Source organism: Pistacia vera, unplaced genomic scaffold (genome assembly GCF_008641045.1).
Source record: "Pistacia vera cultivar Batoury unplaced genomic scaffold, PisVer_v2 Contig155, whole genome shotgun sequence".
In the NCBI taxonomy this organism is placed as follows: Eukaryota; Viridiplantae; Streptophyta; class Magnoliopsida; order Sapindales; family Anacardiaceae; genus Pistacia; species Pistacia vera.
This window is the reverse complement of record NW_022195630.1, coordinates 945,827-966,122: the sequence shown is the minus strand read 5'-3', so window position 1 is coordinate 966,122 and position 20,296 is coordinate 945,827. Positions and strand designations below refer to the sequence as shown.

Here is a 20,296-nt window from a genome sequence, read left to right as displayed (position 1 = left end):
GCTTGCAGGCGCCAGCCGCCCAAACGGGTCCCGTACCAAAGACCTTGTCGGTGATCACCCGAGAGAAGATTCAAAAGACAGTGGACCAATACGAGCTTAGCGTGAATGTTTACCAGCATAGAAACCATACGGCTCGGAATCCCCTAGAAGGAAAGGTCGCGATCCGGAGACGATCTTTAAGTGTGGGACGCTGATACCTTTTCATCCCTTCGTAAGGTCGATTCTTGCTTACTTCGAGGTCGCGCCAATGCAGTTAACGCCCAATGCGTATATGATAGTTATTGCTATGTATATCACATGTGGCGAAAATGGCATTGGTGAGCTGATGACACTGGAGCTCGCGTTCTCTTATTATCTAAAGAAGAGCAAGGACAAGGATTCCTTTTATCTCTCGAAGCGATCTACGATTGAGGGAGGGATTTTCAATTACCCCAGCAACATCGAGGCTTATGAAACTAAGTTTTTCTTTTTTGAATATGATGGCGTATGCCAGTTTAAGGAGCCAAGTATGTCTTTCTTTTCCATTTACGAGCTGTTATACCTTTGGTTTTTCTATTTGATGAAGTTTCTTGTCTCTTCGCAGGAAATAAGATGACTAGGTTGGGAAATCTAACAGATTACAACCGAATCGTCGCGTTTGGCTGTCTTCCCGACCATTGTTGCGACGCAAAGCTGCTTGTGACCACTACCAATTTAAGGAAGTACGACTTTTTCAACCCGGAAGCATCCTTAGAGCCAGACCGTAAGTATCCCCCATGCTTAGAATACTTTTTTGGTTGCCTGCGGTGACCTGTATTACTAACATTTTTATAGTGCACAGCGATCATGCCGCCCAAGGTGCCGAGAAAGTTTGTGTTCCCCTGTCTCGCTCCGACTGAGCCAGTCGAGGCGGTCCCTAGTGATATCCCCACAAGAGGGATACAAATTGGCGTTGAGGGGCGAACAGTTCCAGAGCGACATGAGGAAGCTCCTCGGCCTGCGGCTGCTTGTCCCCCCAAGCAGAAGACCGCGGGCAAAATACCAAGAAGAGAAAACAGCTGCAGGCAAAGAATCGGAGTCCGAGTCAGAAGGCGTCGGGGTACAGCCTGGGAGTTTGTAGCTTTACCAAGCTTTTCGCTCGAGACACGCGTTGGACGTCTCAGCGATTCCCTAGAGCTCAAGCCGAAGAGAGGGGGAAACTGTGGTCACCCGCAGGAGAGCGGGCAAGCAACGGGTCGATGAGTTGCCATTTCCTACGAAGGCAGATACGCTAGTGTTAGACTCTATGGGGCAACTTCCGGAGCACTTGCAGTTGGTGTAGACCCTGCTGAAGCACCAACTAGCTTAGCCTTTGAGAAGTTTGTGGCTTCTCGGCTTACGGACCTGCTAACCACTGCTCTTCAGCTGCAAAGCTAGATAGGGAGATCCATCCTCATCGAGGACTTCAAACTTAGTTGATTTTCTGGCCTTAATGATTTTCAAAAAAATGGGAGTTAACTTTCGCTTTCTTTCTTTTGCAGGCCCTGCTCGCTTTGCACATGACCCAGTAGAAGGTCAACTTAGACTATGCTAGAGGGATCCACGGCCTGAAAGAAGAGAATGGCAAACTGAAGAAGGATCTCGAGGATCGGGCCGCGGAGGCAAGGTCGCTCAACCTCTAGGCAAATCAATATCTGCTGGAGAAAAACTCTGCCCTTAGTACTGTGGATTTCCAGAAAGTCGAGCTTGAAAAGAGAGGCGAAGAGGTCAAACAACTCTAGAAAACAGTGGTCAGACTCACCAAAGAGGATGGCGAGAAAGAGAAGGAGCTGAAGGCGAAGTCGGAGCGCCTAGCGAAGGCGGAGGAAGAGAGAGCTCGATTGTGAGAGACCTCCAAGAAGCAGAGGAGAGCACTGGAAACAAACCTCAAGCTTTCCCGAGGGCAGGTCGCTTCGCTAACTAACCAGATGAAACGGTAAAATCTTAAGCTTGAAAGGAAAGCTGCCGATTGGGCAATTCAGGCCATTTATGCTTTGTGGCCAAGGAACCCGAGAATGGATCTCTCCGACCTCTCGCCTGATTATCAAGACATCCTTGCCTCCATGGCTCAAGCTGATGACAAGGTCGGGGGACAAGAGCCCACTCCGGAGGATGATCAGCCGGAGGAATATGTTCCTGAGGATCCAACAGTTGACCTAACAGTCGGCGACCAGCTGGGGGACGACGAGGCCGTGCCTGCAGATCCTGGAGATGAAGACCAGTGATTTGTTTATCTTTCTCTGCTTTTTTGACTCTTTCCTTCTTTGGCTGTTCGCTGTACTTTTGTAAATCATGAATGAAGAGAGTTTGACTTTTACAATTTCGAGTGCTTTACAAAACTGATATTACATATTATCGAGAAACATGTAAAAATATTACAACGAACAAAATCATGTAAGACATTTATTCAAAGTGAGGAAGAATGATTTCATTCGTAAAAGTTACAAGGAAAACTTTACAAGTAAAAGAGATGGAAGAGCGAGCCTAGAATTACTGATAATAGGGGTGAAGATGCTCGACATTCCAAGCTTGCGGTACTTCGAAACCGTTAAGCCTCTTGAGGTGATACGTCCCTGGTCGTATCACTTTAGAGATGTGGTACGGACCTTCCCAGTTGGGTCCTAATACCCCCACGCTTGGTTCTCTTGTACCAAGAAGGACTTATTTTAGGACAAAGTCGCTGACCTAGAAGTCTCTTCTTCTGACCTTGGAGTCGAAGAACCTTTTTGCAAGCTGCTGGTAAGATGTTATTCTTAACCGAGTCTTGTCGCGATGTTCTTTGACTAAGTCTAGGCTTACGCGTAGAAACGCTTCATTGTCCGTTTTGTTGAATAGATCTCTCCGAAGTGAACCGATCCCCACTTCTACTGGGATCATTACTTCACAGCCATATGCTAGTGAGAAGGGTGTTTCTGAAGTAGAGGTTCTCGGAGTTATGCCCACGGAACTTCAGGGAGGTCGTCGACCCAATTACCCTTGGCAGCGCCAAGCTTAGCCTTCAAGGTGTCCTTGATGGTTTTGTTAACAGCTTCAACCTGATCGTTGGCTTGTGGCCTAGCGACTGAGGCGAACTTTTTATGGATCCCTAGCTCAGTGCAACTGCTTGAATTCCTCGTTGTCAATTGCTTACCATTATCAGAGATGAGAGTATGAGAAATTCCATATCGGCACACTATGCTCTTGAAGACAAAGTCATTGAGCTTCTTGGTAGTGATCACAGCCAGAGGCTCGGCTTCTGCCCATTTTGTGAAATAATCTACCACAACCACGACACACTTAACGCCCCCCTTCCCAGTGGACATAGGCCCAATAAGGTTAACGCCCCACATAGAGAATGACCAGGGGCAAGTCATTGTAGTCCAATGGTGAGAAGAAGCTTGTGGGATGTTCGTGAACCGTTGGAATTTGTCACACTTTTTTGCAAAGTTGAAAGTGTCTTCCTAAAGCAAAGGCCAATAGTATCCTTGCCGGACAATCTTATTGGAGAGAGATCATGCAGCAGTGTGATTACCACATATCTCTTCATGTATCTCTCTCATAATATAATCTGCTTCCTTGTCGGTCACACATCAGAGGAAAGGGGCGTTGAACCCCTGCTTGTACAACTGATCCTCGACAAGGGTGTAACGAGCAGCTCTGGTGCGCAGGATTTTTGCCTTAGTTTTGTTGCTGGGCAGGGTCCTATCTCAGAGATATAAAATGATTAGGGTCATCCAAGAAACTGATTCGGTTGTGGTCATTGTTGGTTCAGGCGAGCTAATGCTCGAGATTCCTATGTGCCGGACTAGGATATTGTCTGATACATCCGAGTCTAGCGATGAGGCTATATTTGCCAAGGCGTCCGCGATAGAGTTACTGTCTCTCGGGATTTGTGTGATCGTGAAGTGCTTGAAAGGCTTGAGTGTGGCCTTTGCTTTCTTTAGGTAGCTGATCATGTTCTCTTCCTTAGATTGGTATTCTCCCGAGATCTTATTAACGATCAACTAGGAGTCACTGTGAATGTTGATCACCTCGGATCCCATTTCTCTCGCTAATCATAAACCAGCGAGCAATGCTTCAAACTCAACCTTATTATTAGTAGCTGGAACCTGATGCGTATTTTTTGACAGACATGCAAATGTAGCAAGTGCACTAGTCGCAAAAAGTAATAAAGTGATAAGTAAAGTATCATTCCCATGAGGATAGTGTTACTAAGTACCGATTTCTCTAGTTTAAGTCCTAATTGAAGCAACAATAAATTGGATTGATGGAAGATTAACAAACTAAATACAAATGCAAAACCCAACGACTTAACTAATTAAAAAAATGCTAGGGTGTTGATTTCACCTAGATACGCTAACCCAAATCATAGAATCTATTACCCAAGTTCTAATTTCTTGATTGAAAATTCCCTAAGTTGTAAAACATACCTTCTCAGGCTATATTTTCCTACTTATCCCTACTAAGCTTTCGCACTTAACAAAATGAAGATTAATAGTTCAGAGTCTCTTAAGCTTTATAGAATTCTATCTAGATTTCATAGATCGCGTTTATCTATCTCTAGTTTTCGCTCAATCTATGGTATTTATCCCAAGAGGCACAATCACAAATCACTTCTCAGTCTCATTGTGAACAACATACATTTGAATGGTGATCAAGCATCCCAAAGTCATTAAGTAAAGAGATAAATACTCAATCATGAAATTGAAACTCAAAGTAATTCAAAACATATAAATTTGAATCATTGTATCAAAGTTACATCAAACCCTAGCTAAACAACTCAGTTCATACTCAAAAACAAAATAAAATAACAAAAACAAACTAAATCAAGGTTAATCATTGAAAAACAAGCAAAAGATAGAGAAATCTTCTCTAATTTAAAGCCCTAATCTTCTCCTTCCATGAGCTGCCTCCCAAATGATGAACCAAGACCTTTTTCCCTTCCTTCTCATGCTAATTTATACCTCTTTCACTTAAGGACGAAGCTCTAGCAAGCCAAAACGCGTCGTTTTATTTTTCATATCTGACGCAGTTTCGTCGCGGCGAATATTTTTCTTTGCTGTGGCGAGGATATTTCGGGCCAAATTTGAGTATGATAGAGTCTGAATCTAGAAAGTGTTAATTTTAGCCCTTTCAATTATCTTTCTACTCATTTAAGAATAAGCCCAATCCAAGGTCTACAGATAATGTTATGGCAAAAATATTCAAGCATGTCCAAAGACATTTTTCTTCAGTTCCCAACGTACTGTTTACGACTTCAAGTCAAGTTTTAACCCTTGTCCAGTTAGAATTAGGAAAAACCCAAAACATGAAAGTTGTAGCTCTACTTCTTAGCTTTCTAAAGCTTCTATATTTAGGCCATTCCAAGTTTCCAAGCTCAAGTTACGCAATTTACGCTCAAAACTGTCATTTATGCTCAAAATCATCATTTAGGCCTGCAAAGAAAAATTAATAGAATTAGGTAGCAATTATGGCCCCAATTGTATGAGAAGTATCCTAAATCCTATCAAAATTCAATGCAAAATCATAGGAGAAAATAGGATTATCAGAACCCGAACCGGAGGATTCCATGAATGCGCATCCCTTCGGGACTGAGGAGGAGAAGACCTGCCTCGGCTCTTTTTCTGTTCGAGGAACCGTCAACACAGAGGCTCCAAGTTGACAGTTTCTGAGTGGTCTCTTGGACGACCTCGCCTGTTGGTTGCTTGGGTCCTCGATCGAGCTGGTATGAGAACTCTGAAATGAAATCGACAATAGCCTGCCCTTTAATGGTCATTTTCGGTCTGTAATGTAGATCGAACTGACTCAATTCCATTGCCCACTTAAGCAACTTACTTGAAGCCTCTGGCTTCTAAAGGACTTGTATGAGCGGGTAGCTGGTTAGAACATGGATTGTGTAGGCATGGAAGTAAGATTGTAGCTTTCTGGAGGCGATCAACAGGGCATAAGCTAACTGCTCCATTTTTGGGCATTTCGACGCCCAGTAGTCGTTTACTTGCGTAATATACTGGCCATTGAACTCTGCCTTCTTCCCGGATAAGGGTAGCGTTGACCACATGCTGGGAGACGGACAAGTACAAGAGTAAAACTTCCTTGGGAAGAGACTTGGACATGAGAGGTGGTCTTCCGAGATGTTCTTTTATTCTCTGAAAGGCCTGCTCGCACTCTGGAGTCCATTCGAATTTCTTGTTGGCCCTAAGCACATTGAAAAATGGCAAGCAACGATCTGTTGCCCTCTATATGAAGCGGCTTAGAGCTGCTATCCTGCCATTCAGGCTCTGAACCTATTTTTTGTTAGTGGGGTTTTTTATATCGAGGAGAGCTTGGATCTTTTTGGGGTTGATTTCAATTCCCCGTTAGTTAACCATCTACCCGAGGAACTTTCCCGAGGATACCCCGAATGAGTACTTGAGAGGGTTGAGCTTCATCTTGTACTTTCAAAGCACGTTGAACATTTCGACAAGATGCGCTATGTGATCTGAGGTGACATGCAACTTAACTAGCATGTCATCAACATAGGCTTCCATTGTTTTGTCGATCTATTCGGAAAACATACGGTTAACCGACCGCTGGTAAGTTGCCCCAACATTCTTCAAGCTAAAGGGCATGACCTTGTAACAATACAATCCCCGATCTGTAATGAACGAGGTATGCTCTTCATCTAATGCGTACATGGGGATCTGATTATATCCCGAGTAGACATCCATAAAACTCAGCAGCTTATACCCAGAAGTGATGTTAACGAGCTGGTCGATCCTTGGCAGGGGAAAGTTATCCTTCGGACAAGCTTTATTGAGGTCGGTGAAGTCGACGCAGGTCTGTCATTTGTCGTTAGGTTTCTTTACTAAGACCGGGTTGACAACCTAGCTCGGGTAAAGTGCCTCTCGAATGGACCCGTTCAAGAGGAGCTTATCCACCTCACTTTTCAGGGCAGCATAGCGTTTAGGGTCCATTGCTCTTCTCTTTTGGCGAACTAGCTTGACTACACTATCAATGTTTAGAGCATGGCATATTATGTTCGGGTTGATCTTGACTATATCGGCGTGAGTCCATTCAAAAACATCAACATTTTTTCTAAGGAAGCTCATCAGGTTTTCGGCGAGCTGCGAGTTTAGATTACTCCCGATTTTTAACACTCTGGTCTGCTTATTTTCATCGACCGACACCTCAGACAGGTCCTCAACTAGCCAACTATGAGGACACTCCTAGATACGAGGATCCATGTTATCCTCTGCTAGTCTAGGTTGTGGCTCGATAATGTTGATTGTCATAGCATGTTCGGGGGCGCCTACTGGCTTCCCCTTTCCCTTGCACGCCATCTGGACTGCCCTTATATAGCAGTCGCGATATTCTCGTTGGGATCCTTGCACTTCCCCGATCCTCATCGGGGTGGGGAATGAAAGAAAACCATGAAGAGGTGGCGGAAAATGTTGATTGAAAGCATGTAAAGAGTTGGATTAATAGGATTAAAAATTTTTCAAATAAAGCTTGAAAACATTATACCTTCTTCTTTGCTTAAGTTTGATGAAACCAAGGTTCAAAATGATGAATCCTCCATACTTTAACACCACCTTGAGAGAGTGAGAGAGTGGCCAAACCTAAGAGAGAGAGATTGTTTTTCTTTTAAGTGAACAAAATGAATCCTTAACCTAAAATGCAACCATTTGCATTTATATATACATGGGCCATTTTGTAATTAGTTGTTTTTCACTTCTATGCCCCAATAAAATCTTATTTTAAAAAGGAGCCCAAGTATTTATTATTTTACCCTTTAAATAATCAATATTATTCAAGGGCCTATGTAAACTAAACTAGTTTACATTAACAACCCACAAGTTTACCCTTTTGCCCTTTAACAATTAAAAGATTATTTTAGTTCATCTCATTTATCTTAACGCTTTAAGATATAATAATTAAATACAATTAATTATTACTTGACCATTTTAACCCTTAAAATGTCACAAATAATTTTCTATGTAACTATTACCATAGAAATCCTGTCATTACCCTCGGAAGGTGCTAGCCCTCTTCGGATAATCATTTCTCTCTCTTATTCTTCTCTAACTTCTCAAGGCTATTGGTGTGACCATGTAAGTCCACCGTGGATTAGCCGTGAGTCAGTTCTGGATGAATCTGAAAACTTGTCTGGAGGCCCAACGACTATGGTAAACATCTAGCAATGTGCCATAGTCCCTAAACCACGATGAAAAAATACTTCATCGAACCCATTTCAAATCATATGTACCATGCAGGTAAAGTCCCTCTATTGATATATCCTGATCGAGTACGGATTCATGGAACGTCAAAAACCTAAACTCGATCTTCTATTGAATCGTCGATCAATATGTCCGAAACTCGTCATCACGAACTTGCTTTCGTATGACTAATAATAGACTCTGGCCAGAGATTCTGATTTCTGACATTTATCGACGTTCATCCAGGAACTCGAATCCGGATGGACTCAGCGGTACTCGTGATCCTATATTTCCAAGTCAATAGATCCCTTTTTGACCATCGTTTGTTTCCGCATATGAACAACGCATGACCAAATAGACTTTATCATACGAAACATGACTAGTCTCATACTTATACACCGTATGAACCATACGCATCCGTATCGTATCTGACCACAATGTCATAGGTCAAATGACTACATCGTGCACTGATATAACCAAATGATAAATCATTGACTATATGCTTTTCCAAGTGATTTGTCATTATTCTGTCATGTTCGAAAAACAGTTCACCAACTGCTAATCCATACTAATGCCCTAGTGACATGACTATCATCATCATCCGTACTTCTATCAACTCATGATATCTTTCAGAAGCATCCAGTATGCCTACTATGCAATATAATTGCCCAAATTATATTGCTTTCATAGGGAACTCTTTTTGATAATTTATTTACCGATTAAATGAATCATCTGGACAATTCATATGCATACTTTATTTTAAATACATGACTGAATAAAGAAAGCAATTTATATATATGAATTGAAGAACTATTTCTTCTATTATTTATGATATATATTGATACAAGACAAAATGCTCTGAAACCGACAACAGGAATGGTTTCTAAGGCATACACTAATATACACTAACAGGGAAGTTTATATTCAGATGGTTGATAGAGGTGACAGCCTTGAAATTCCATAGTAAAGGTCGTACTAGGATGCCATTGAAGGCGGACATACAATCTACCATCAAGAACTTCGTCACCTTCGTCACTTTGTTGGTTTCTCCCAACATGACGGGGAGTGCAATCGTTCCCTTGGGAATCAGGTGATCTCTGGTAAAACCATAGAGGGGGAAGGAGGCAGGCTTTAGGTCTGCCTCGTTTAGTTGCATTCTTTCGAAGGCTTGCTGGAACAGGATATTCACGATGCTCCTATTGTCGACCAATATTCTATGGACCTCACATAGGCCTATTTCAGGCGCGATGATGAGTGTATCATCGTGGGGGTGATGTAATCGTACTGCGTCTTTTTCAGAGAAGGTAGTTTCTTCTTCCCTGCAGATCTTAGCAGTTCGCGGCTCCGTGCTCATTACACTCAACGGGTCATGGTGAGCTTCCCGGGCATAACTTTTCTAGGCGCCTCGAGAGTTCCTCGTGAGGTGGGCCCCCCAAAAATGATCCCTACACAATAGAGCCCCATGCAACCACATCGCATTTTCCCCTGTTCCTCTTGATCTTTTTCCCGAATGGGAGTCAAACCGTCAACATACTCCTTAAAGTGCCCTTGTTTGATGAGGTCTTCGATCGCTTGCTTGAGAGCCCGACACTCATCAGTGTGATGCCCATTATCCCAATGATAGCGACAGTATTTTTTGCTGTTCCTAGCTGAAGAGGGATTTTTCATGGGCTTCGGTTCTCCGAGCAGGCTGGTCTTTTCTGATTTATCTAGAATTGCCAATACTAAGGCATTCAAAGGAGTGTACTGGTTCTTGTTGCGATTGCGACGAGGAACTGGGGTGTAAGAATTTTTGGGCTCGAATCACTATTTCTTCCCTTGGCACTGATCGTCATTAGCCTAACTACGATCAGCCCTTCTACTGTTCTCCCCCCGGTCGGGAACACTGGTTGACGAACTGGGGTTGTGGCAATTGAGAGCAGCCACAAAATTTTCTATTCGGAGATACTTCTTGGTGAGGTCATTGAAACAAGTGAGGGAAACATCGTCCTCTGACTGTAGTTCTTTCCACAAGTCAGTCTGCGGGCGAACCCTTGTGATAATAAGAGTCCGAATGGACTCTTCTGGAGTGTGAGCCACTGTGTGGAGTTCGCGGTGAAACCTGTCTATATATTATTGGAAGGACTCATCCCTTTCCTACCGTATATTGCTCAGATAGCTCAACGGCATTGAGAAATTCTTGTTCGCCTGGAAGTGCCTTAAGAATAACGAGCTCATTTGTTGCCATGAGATTATTGTCCCCGCGGGGAGTGACTTGAACCAGCGCTTGGCATGGGCGGTTAATGTCACTACTAAGCAGCGACATTTGGCCAAGTCGAAGACTCGGTGTAGTTCCATAAGGTCATTGAACTCATAGAGGTGGTCCTGCGAATCAGAATTTTCATCAAATGCTCACATGTCGGGCATCCTGAATCTTGATGGGAGAGGAGCAGCTAGTACTACAAGAGAGAAAGGGGACGCTTTAGCAACCTTACCCTGTTCGTTCTGCTGAGCCTTGAGCTGATCCAATTGTCACTGCAACTTCTCGATTTGAGATAGCGGAGCTATCGGGGGGTTACTTTCTGTAACTTGGGTTCGACCCTCACGGTTACGATTAAGGAAGGACCGAAGGTCGGGCCTTTTTGTTGCTCTATCGGAAGCTCCAGCGCGCCCTGACACATGTTGGCTAGAGCCGTGTGAGTGTAGCAAATGGTTCGGGGAGTTTTCCTGACCCCCACGGTGGTCAGAACCGACTCGCAGACGGTGGGGGTTCCCCCGATGGCGATGGTTGGGACCATTACTTTGATGAGGCTAGGAGTTCCCCTTGCCTACACTTTTACAGGTGTGCCCATACGATGTGGCGTGGGATGGCTCAGGCTGCGACATGTCACCAAGTTGCAATGCCACGAGTATTATACCCGCTGTGTGTCCGGTGTTCGCTAGCCCCTCAGAGACTCCAGGTTCACTGGTCACCACTTGTTTCCCCTTACTTTTACGCGCTACAGTGCATGCGGTTCGGGCCTCTACCCTTTTTTGCGTCTTTGCGTGACCTATGGGCGTCTTTGGCGATGGCACCGCCTCATTAGACTCTGGTGGTATGACTTGGTTCAAACGGTCCAACCTTCGGCTAATCGTTTGGAGAGTATTGTTGAACCTCTCCAGGTTATTCATTACGGCTGGGTCGAGTTGTGAGCTCGAAGGAATATTTACCATGATGCTCTATTGGGCTGTGACACTTCAAGAGAAGTGTCGTTCTATACATGGGGAACTTCCTCATTGTCGACATTGGGTTGCTCAGTTTCGAAACCGCGAAACATTGGCTAGTGGATGGAATTGGTTAAAGGTTTCTGATAAAGAGCAGATACTAGATCACGCCCTCCTTCTAGCATCAAACTTTTGAACTTGATTTTGACACCAACTATTCGCACGTGCAAAGTGCAAAGTGCTAAGCGGACTAAGAAATTACACGTGATGAATTCAAGAGATTTAAAGATGATACTGAAACATAAATAAAAGATTCGCAAGAGGAGTTTTTATAGTGGTTCGGATGCTCAAAAGCGAATTCTACGTCCACTGTGATTATATTAATAGGGGGTTACAGTCAAGTCGCATTCGACGAGCTGAGTTACAATAGAGAGAGTGAATGGGTAGAGAGAGAGAGAGAGAGAGAGTTTTAGATGGTGAATGAGCCAATCCTATAAAATGGAGGAGAGCCCCCTATTTATAGTGGGAGGATCCAAGATGGCAATCATGATTCTTCGTGCGAGCAGGTGTGGTACAATTCCTAACCCGCTTCCTATTGGTTGCCTATACGAGAGGTATCCTTAAATCGTGCACAACTTCAGCAAGTGGACAACTTCCAGCCACTCATAGGCCTGGCGTTCACCTGCCTTACTGACGATGGCCTTACCTCTCTGGTCCTTGCAGGACATGACTGCATCCTGGCGTCAGAAAACCTTCTTGAATTCTGATTGGTTCTTGTTGACGCATGCTTACGCCAACCCTAGTTCTTGGGCATAACATATTCAAATCTGAACTTGAGAAATTTCAAAGGCACAATTTCTTTATCTTTTAGAAGAAGGAAATCTTGATTAATTAAACGGAGAAAAAGTTGATTATTGCTCCTTTCCAAATTTTAGTTGATGGTACATATTTTCACAAGAAAGAATCAGAGTCTCAACCTAGACAAAAGAGAAAAGTCATTCATTGGCTACAAAGTGTGGAAAAAATTATGGACCACATCAACCTCAACTTAACTCTTAACTTCCGTGGACCCAAACGCCCATTTCATATTCAATTTTGACAAATGAACCGGGCCATTACAGCCCAAAAACAATATTTCATGTAGATTAGATACTTTTCTTCACAAAATGATACATCTCCAGTCACAATTTTACAGTAAGCGAGGTCAGAATCAAACATCTCTGTCACCTTGCTCTTTGTAGCGTGGAACTTATCTTTCCACATATTCCTTCTCATTAACAAACTATTCCCATCCATCTTCTCAATCTTTAATTCTCATGCCACTCTCAACGCCTTTTAACCCTTTCATGGCAAGAAAAAAGTCCAGAGCTTCCACCACAGATGAATTATCGATAATAAAAGCAGCTGCATGGGCGTGGTACCAACACGGGTCCGGTTCCGAGCGGAAACCTATGGGCGAATTCGACATCACGAGAACGAGACGACAGCGAAAACCTTCACTTTACAAACTGGAAGCCATGAAAATCACAGAGGAAGAAGATCATAGTAACACACAACCCTCCTCTCAGAGTTCGAGTCCAGTCCATGATAATAAATCTCTTCTTGATCCTTACGAGATTGAAAGTATTTCCAAACGGCTGGATCAACTTATGGAAAACTCTAGTGTCAACAAATTTTATGATGATAGGAAGAAAGTTTCAAGGGATGGTGATCATGACAGTGGTGGGAATGTTAGGAAGAAAAAGTCTAACAAATTGAGAGGGTTTTGGCAGCCAGTTTTGTGTGGGAGAAGGGAAGATATTGCGGCGGCAGATACAAGGTTGGTGGGGGGGTGGGGGGGTGGGCGAAACGGCCGCCAGAAAAGGGTGTAGCGGTGGTTAAGTTGACAAGTTGCAGGCCACGAGCAACACATGCCTAATGAATAATTTTGTGAGTTGGGTTTCTGGTATGATCGTTGGGTGCATATTAAATTGGATCTACTGTGCATGTGCAACTGTATTTCTGGAAATTACATGCTTCAATTAATTTACCGCGAGCTGATATATCTGTTAACATGCATGTACATTCTGATCGAATTTATAGCTTACAATTAGATTTGTTGATTAATATTTACTTTGAGAAGCTGATAGTAGAAACCTTGTAAATGAAGTACTAAAAACAGAAAAGTTAGAGCATACATTAAGAAAGACTTGTAATATTTAAAAGAGTTTTAAAAAGAGATTGCATTTGAAATCATATATTCATTTTTCTTAAAATATTCCTTAGAATCCAAAGTTGTCTTTTGGCTTTAATCTTCTAAAAAACTAATTTGAAATTGCAAGGAAGGCATACACTATCGAAATTGCCGGAAAATACAATTTCTGCCTGGGGCAGGCTTTCTCCAGCGCGAAATTTTCGCTGGCATATTGTCCATAGACTATACTTGTACAAAAGTGAACCAATTATATATATTTCATTGCTATAATTGTACGATCCACGAACCGTAATCGACTTACAGATTTGACGTTTAGGTACAAATTAAGTAATCCAAAAATTTCATATGGTTATCGAATTTATGGCAATTAGGTGGTACAATCCTGCAGCAGCACGTGGTTGATGTCTTATGTATTGTCTCTTGTTTGATAGGAACTTTGTGCGGGTAAAAGGAATCATCAATCCATATCACTGAATTTTGGTGGGAACCAACTCAAGATAGCCGATGGTGCGCCCACCACTTTATGTGGTTGCATGAAAGAACAAACCAATGAGTATTTCTACTGAATTAACTTTAGTTCGATCTTTGTATTTGGCCAAGAAGCGAAAAAGATAAAAAGGGTAACATCAATATATTTTTCACGTGACTATTATCAGATATAGTGGAGGATTCTTAAACGTACGTATCCAATGTTTCTCAATTGCATTCTTCAACAAAGAAAACTTGAACTGCAGCCTAAACATATCAATTAGTTTTGTGCTCTCATCATAACTATCGAGAGTTAAGTTAAGATTACTTATGATAATTTTTAATGAATTGGAAGCATATTTGGTTATCAATTGATGTCTGAGCAGAAAATCATATTTTTCCCAGCTCAGTTAGGTCTTATTTCTTACAGTCACAAAAAACAAACACTAACATCAAAAAGGGCTTCGATGTTTAAGATTGAGCTTTTGAAACTTATATAAAGTGTAAATTAAGAGTTAAGAAGACTAGAAGAGTTTCTGTGAAAGTGTCATGGTTTTGGTCTGACCATTTTCTTGGAGATTATGGTTTTGTTTGCATAGCTTTAACTACTTTGATCATGGATTCGCTGTGTGATGTTAAGGGTTCTAAAAAATAAAAACATGTCTATAATTGTCAGGGTATAAGTACTGTGTTTTGATAATTGTTGAGGATGAGAAGTTTTGGCTATATGTTGTGACACTGTTACCATCTTCTTAAATTTGGATGCACAGTTACACCGCAAACTTTTCTTAAATTAAATTGTCATTTGAATTTGAACAACTTAGATTATGAATTTAGGTTTAATTCTGCCGATTCCACCAACCTTGATCTATATCATTTTCTCTTTACTAGCTTGCCCTTATTTATTTGAACTTCTGGGCTCTTATTTTGTACCCTTCAAACTTGATGATTTACAATGTTTTCCTTGTAACTAATTACGGAGATAAATCAAAATTTTTAAAATTTTAATTATGTTCGTACTCTGTAGTGTTAAAAACACTTTTCTTGGAACAAATAACCTCACCCCCAAATACAATCCCTCTTGTTTTTGGAATTACCCATTGATGTTAGTCCAAACAATACAATGTCAAGAGAAACGTTGATTTAAAATGAAGAAAAGGCGTAATTTAATTGACCCCTTATGTTTTCCGAAATTACAACAAACACATGCTGGTATGAAAAATTACCTTAAACACCCCCATCCAATATCCATCCTCGTACTTGACATTCGTCTGTAATTTCTGAAAACTCCGGTGGATTCAAGGCAAAATAACTCCAACCAAAAAGTGCCATATGATCGTCTCCAGCGACAACCCATCTGCTTGAACACTCAATCCATGGCCGCACTCAAAATCCCAAGATTCCCTTTCTCACACACTTCAAGGAACCTCTCCTTCTTCAACTACTCTTCTTGGTACTCACCTCCCTCTCCTTACCATGACGACCCTCTTCTCACAACAATTTCTGAAGCAATCAAAACTTCAGCGACAACATCTAACACTTCTTCACTTAAAAATATCCTCCCTTCTCTTACTCCCTCTCATCTCATCAACCTTATCAACCACAACCCTCACTCTCTTTCCCCCAACTCTCTCTTTTCCTTCTTCAACTTCCTCTCTTCACAGCCTCACTTTCGTCTCACGCTACAATCCTATTGTGCAATGATTCATTTTCTTATTGCCCGTAAAATGCTCTCTCAAGCCCAACGTCTTCTTCATTTGGTGGTTTCTAAGCAAGGGAAGGGCTCAAGTTCCAAACTTTTTGCTTCGGTTTTGGAAACCAGAGGTATCCATTTGTCTGATTTTTTTGTTTTTGATGCTATGATGATTGTTTATACGGATTTAGGGTTTGTAAATGATGCTGTTCAGTGTTTTAGGTTCGTTAGAAAGCATAATTATCGTATTCCTGTTAATGGGTGTAGCTGTTTGCTTGATAGAATGATGAAAACGAGCTTGACTATGGTGACTTGGGGGTTTTATTTGGAGATTTTGGATTATGGGTATAAGCCAAGTGTGTACATTTTCAATGTTTTGATGCATAGATTGTGTAAAGAAGGTAAAGTTAAGGATGCCCAAGTGGTTTTTGATGAGATTAAGAAGAGGGGTTTGCGTGTGACGGTTGTAAGTTTCAATACTTTAATTAATGGGTATTGTAAAGCTAATAATTTAGAGGAGGGATTTAGGTTGAAGAGTGTCATGGTGGATAGTGGAATGCAGCCAGATGTTTACACTTATAGCGTTTTGATCAATGCATTGTCTAAAGAGAGTAGGTTAGATGATGCAAAATTGCTTTTTGATGAGATGTGTGGAAGAGGGCTGGTCCCAAATGATGTTACTTTTACTATCTTGATTGATGGGCATTGTAAGAATGGGAGGGTTGACTTCGCCATGGATATTTATCAGCAAATGTTGAGGAGAGGTTTGAAGCCTGATTTGATAATGTATAATACGCTCATCAATGGCCTTTCCAAGATTGGGAATTTAAAGGGAGCAAGGAAACTCATTGATGAGATGTATGCAAGGGGTTTTAAGCCTGATAAAGTTACTTATACGACGCTCATAGATGGTTTCTGCAAGGAGGGTGATTTAGAATCAGCCTTTGGTATTAGGAAAGAAATGATTGAAAGAGGAATCAAGCTTGACAATGTAGCCTTCACAGCTCTTATATCGGGACTTTGTCGAGGTGGGAATGTAACAGAGGCTGAAAGAACATTGAGGGAGATGCTCAAAGAAGGATTGAAACCGGATGATGCTACATATACTATGGTCATTGATGGATTTTGCAAACGGGGGAATGTTAAGATGGGTTTTAAGTTGCTTAAGGAGATGCAGTGTGATGGGCATGTACCAAGTGTGGTAACCTATAATGTGCTAATGAATGGGCTCTGCAAACAAGGGCAGCTTAAAAATGCTAATATGCTCTTGGATGCTATGCTTAATCTAGGGGTGGTTCCAGATGACATTACATATAACATTCTATTAGAGGGCCATTGCAAGCATGGAAACTCAGAAGATTTTGATAAACTACGAAGTGAGAAGGGGCTTGTATTGGATTATGCTTCTTATACCTCACTTGTCAATAAAACATTGAAAGATCGGCAGAATAGATGATTGTATTGTGTCTTAAACCAATTGTCTCAAAGTAGGTTGGCTTTGCTGTCAAGGACTGCAAGTTTTATAATGACCTGAGAGGACTTTTTGATGATTTTCTATGTTACGTATCAGGGCAGCTCAAGCAAAAGGAGTAAAGTGATTAGAGATATATCCATGGCCAAACACATGCATTTTGGTAATTATTCCATTGAGAGAAGAAAGATTACAGATTTTATTTTCAATTCGAAAGTATGTTGGCTTAGCTGATCTCAGAGTGCAATACCTCTGGAAGATGATAATTCTTTTCAACCATAAGCTCACATAGCACCATAGTTACCTGTCTATAATGTTTTGGTAGTCAGAAAACATACTTAGCTATACAGCTTTTGTCTTCTTAAGAGTTAGCTTGTTTTTGCCATTGTGGACACCTGGTCCATTTTTTTAACTCTTCTTCATCATCAATACATAGCTTTTTCTTCGGATCAAGAAGACAGCACCAGAGTTTTAACTCTGAGGTCGAGTGGGATGGGTTGGAATTATAATATTGATGTAGTACTGTAGTTCTTGCCTGAGTGAAAGGGAATGGGTCTTTTTCAATTGGCAGTTAGGAAATATTGTGCCCTAAGATGATTACCCCTGCAAGATTTTTGGTGTTTATGTGATAAAGGACCTCTATGATCGCTGCTAGTGGATATCTTTGGTGCCTCTGAGCAGTACAGAACCTAAGGAGCAGATCAGTGAATATTTGTATCCATCTTGATTGGAGAGATTTCATTTCTGCTGTAGACAACCTGACAATGGATACAGTTTATTTCCTTATTCCAGTTCTTCATGATGAGCTTGTCCTGAAGGATTTGGCAGTTCCTCTGGCTTATAATATAAGTTAGGAACTTTAAATGTGAACTTTGATATGCAGAGAGAGAAGATGAAATATGTGACTTTAGTCTTTGTGTGGTCTTTTAATTTATCTTTTGTTCCTCGTCCTGGGCAACTTCATGACTTTAGTTTTATTGTAAATCGTTGTTCCCGTGCATGTTCTTTTGGGTCGCTGGCATACTTTTCATTGGAGCATAAGCTATATTAACTTAGGAGGAGCGGAGTGATTAGAGCTTTATGGTATTGTGGACAAGCTATTAAGCTATCATTTAGGGCCTTTTCATTCTTCTCATTGTTGGAATATTCATACTCTCATATATTGTGCAGTAAGCCCAGGCAACTATATCCTGAGCAAGTTTTCATTTCCTAATTGAAACAAAAACAAAAACTTCTTACATTACAAGTTCGTATCCAAAATATTGACTTCTTATTTTAAAATTTTTGTCTGCACTGTCTATTTCAGTCAATTTTCTTATACACAAAAATCGGTGATAATTCTACGTTATGAGTATAAAATATGCTTTGAATTACAATGCTATTGAACAGCCTCTATATCAGGCTCAGCTCAATCTTTACAAATTGGAAGCTCAGCTCGGAACTAAAATTCATCCCGGAAGTCTTGGATAAATCAACACACAAGCCATCCATAATATAATTCAATTAGACAGTGATACTGGAGATATGAGCTTAAACGACAAAAGTTTTGGTCACCTAAAACTGTAAATTCTACCCTGTTAATCCAAGATTTCAAACAATACTTTGTACTCAACTCACAACTTATGCACCATAATTTTCAAGATGGAGGCCGTCAGTTGTCACCATTTTCACCATCTTTCATGCTAATGTTCTCCTATTTTTTCTTTCTTCCAGTCCAGACCAGACCATATACATCTTTTGACTGCCTATGTAACAGAGTTGCATAATTGCATGTAAATAACCTAAAATAATAAATAAAAAGTTAATCAAACATACCGCCCTTGAGGCTTAAACAATTAACATTTCACAGGTGCATAGAAAAGTTTATTAGGTTAACACAAATAACCCACTCTTTTAACTTCCGTTAGGGCTCTCTTAAGGTTATTTCCATTACAACTCTTCCAACCTATAAAACTGAACTTACCCCTCTTAATCAGTCACTTACACTCCTTAACCATCAACTTAAAAAATTAGGTCGTGGTTCAGACGATCTAAGAATGATGGTTTTGACAACAAGAGATCGTCGGACACTTCTTTGAAAAAAATCAATTTAAAAAAAAAAAAATCTTAAATAGGTATTACTTTTTAAAACTTTTTCTAAATTTTTATTATTTTAAAATATTTAATTTATAATTCTTCTTATTTTAAAATATGAGGTCTTTTTTTTTTTTTACCTTCCCTAAGTTAATTTTAACACCAAAAGTAGATGGTAGGGGAGTAAGTGGCTAATTATAGGGGGTAATTTGTCGTTTTTTTTACGTTCAAGGGATGTAAGTGAAAAAAAAAAACCCTATTGGAGCCTTAACAGAAGTTAAGGGTTCGCTTTGACCGTTAAAAGTAGGTAACCTATTCCCTGTGTCTTTGTTTCTATTGTATTTTATCTCATCGTATCACATTTTGTTCTGCGATATTTAAGAATCATCGTCAATACCTCGGTGTAGGTCCGGGATAGTCCTTTGTTCCATAGTCCTAGGGTTATTTACAATTAGCCAATTAAGAATTCTCAGATGTACTAGTACTAGCAAGTGCATCAAAGATGCAGTCATCGATTCTCCCTAGAAAGGGATGAGGTGTTTGTATTAACCTATTAATCTTTTCTATGTGTCTGTAAATTGTTGAAACCTCAGAGGAAGTCAGTGTAATTAACTCATAAATAAATAATTAAAGATAGTAGTTTTCTACTAATCCAAAATCAATTCATCTCCTTTTATAAAAATTACGGAATGAAATTTAAACTTTGGACAGCAATGATTAGAAGTTAAGCTAACTAGCATCCAAATAAAGAACAATTTTCTACTCTTCTCTAAGGCTACATGAGAATTGATACCTTGCGTTTCCCATGAAAATTAAGATAAGATTTTCTATTAATTATATATGCATATAAACAGAATATAGAGATCGTCATTGTCACTAGCTCACTATTTATTTCTTTTGAGAAATCAATTATCATCTACAAAAATAAGCGTTATATATTTATATATACACACACCCACTATGTTTATTGTTTGATAAATGGGAGATGTTGGGTTTTTGGTGGGACTCTCTATCCAAATGTGTGCCGAAAGGTGGGACTTCCC

At 40.7% G+C, this 20,296-nt stretch overlaps 2 protein-coding genes across 2 annotated transcripts; both read left to right on the top strand.

Moving 5' to 3' along the window:
• The first annotated feature begins 12,700 nt into the window (after positions 1 to 12,700).
• On the top strand, positions 12,701 to 13,950 carry LOC116124710. The gene is made up of 2 exons (XM_031410447.1): positions 12,701 to 13,173; positions 13,920 to 13,950. The coding sequence occupies exons 1-2, from the start codon at positions 12,701 to 12,703 to the stop codon at positions 13,948 to 13,950; spliced, it is 504 nt and encodes a 167-aa protein (XP_031266307.1).
• Positions 13,951 to 15,290: 1,340 nt separating this feature from the next.
• On the top strand, positions 15,291 to 18,392 carry LOC116124674 (putative pentatricopeptide repeat-containing protein At1g09680). The gene has a single exon (XM_031410398.1). It carries the CDS (start codon positions 15,393 to 15,395, stop codon positions 17,163 to 17,165), a length of 1,773 nt encoding a protein of 590 aa, XP_031266258.1. The 5' UTR covers positions 15,291 to 15,392; the 3' UTR covers positions 17,166 to 18,392.
• The last annotated feature ends 1,904 nt before the right edge of the window (positions 18,393 to 20,296 follow it).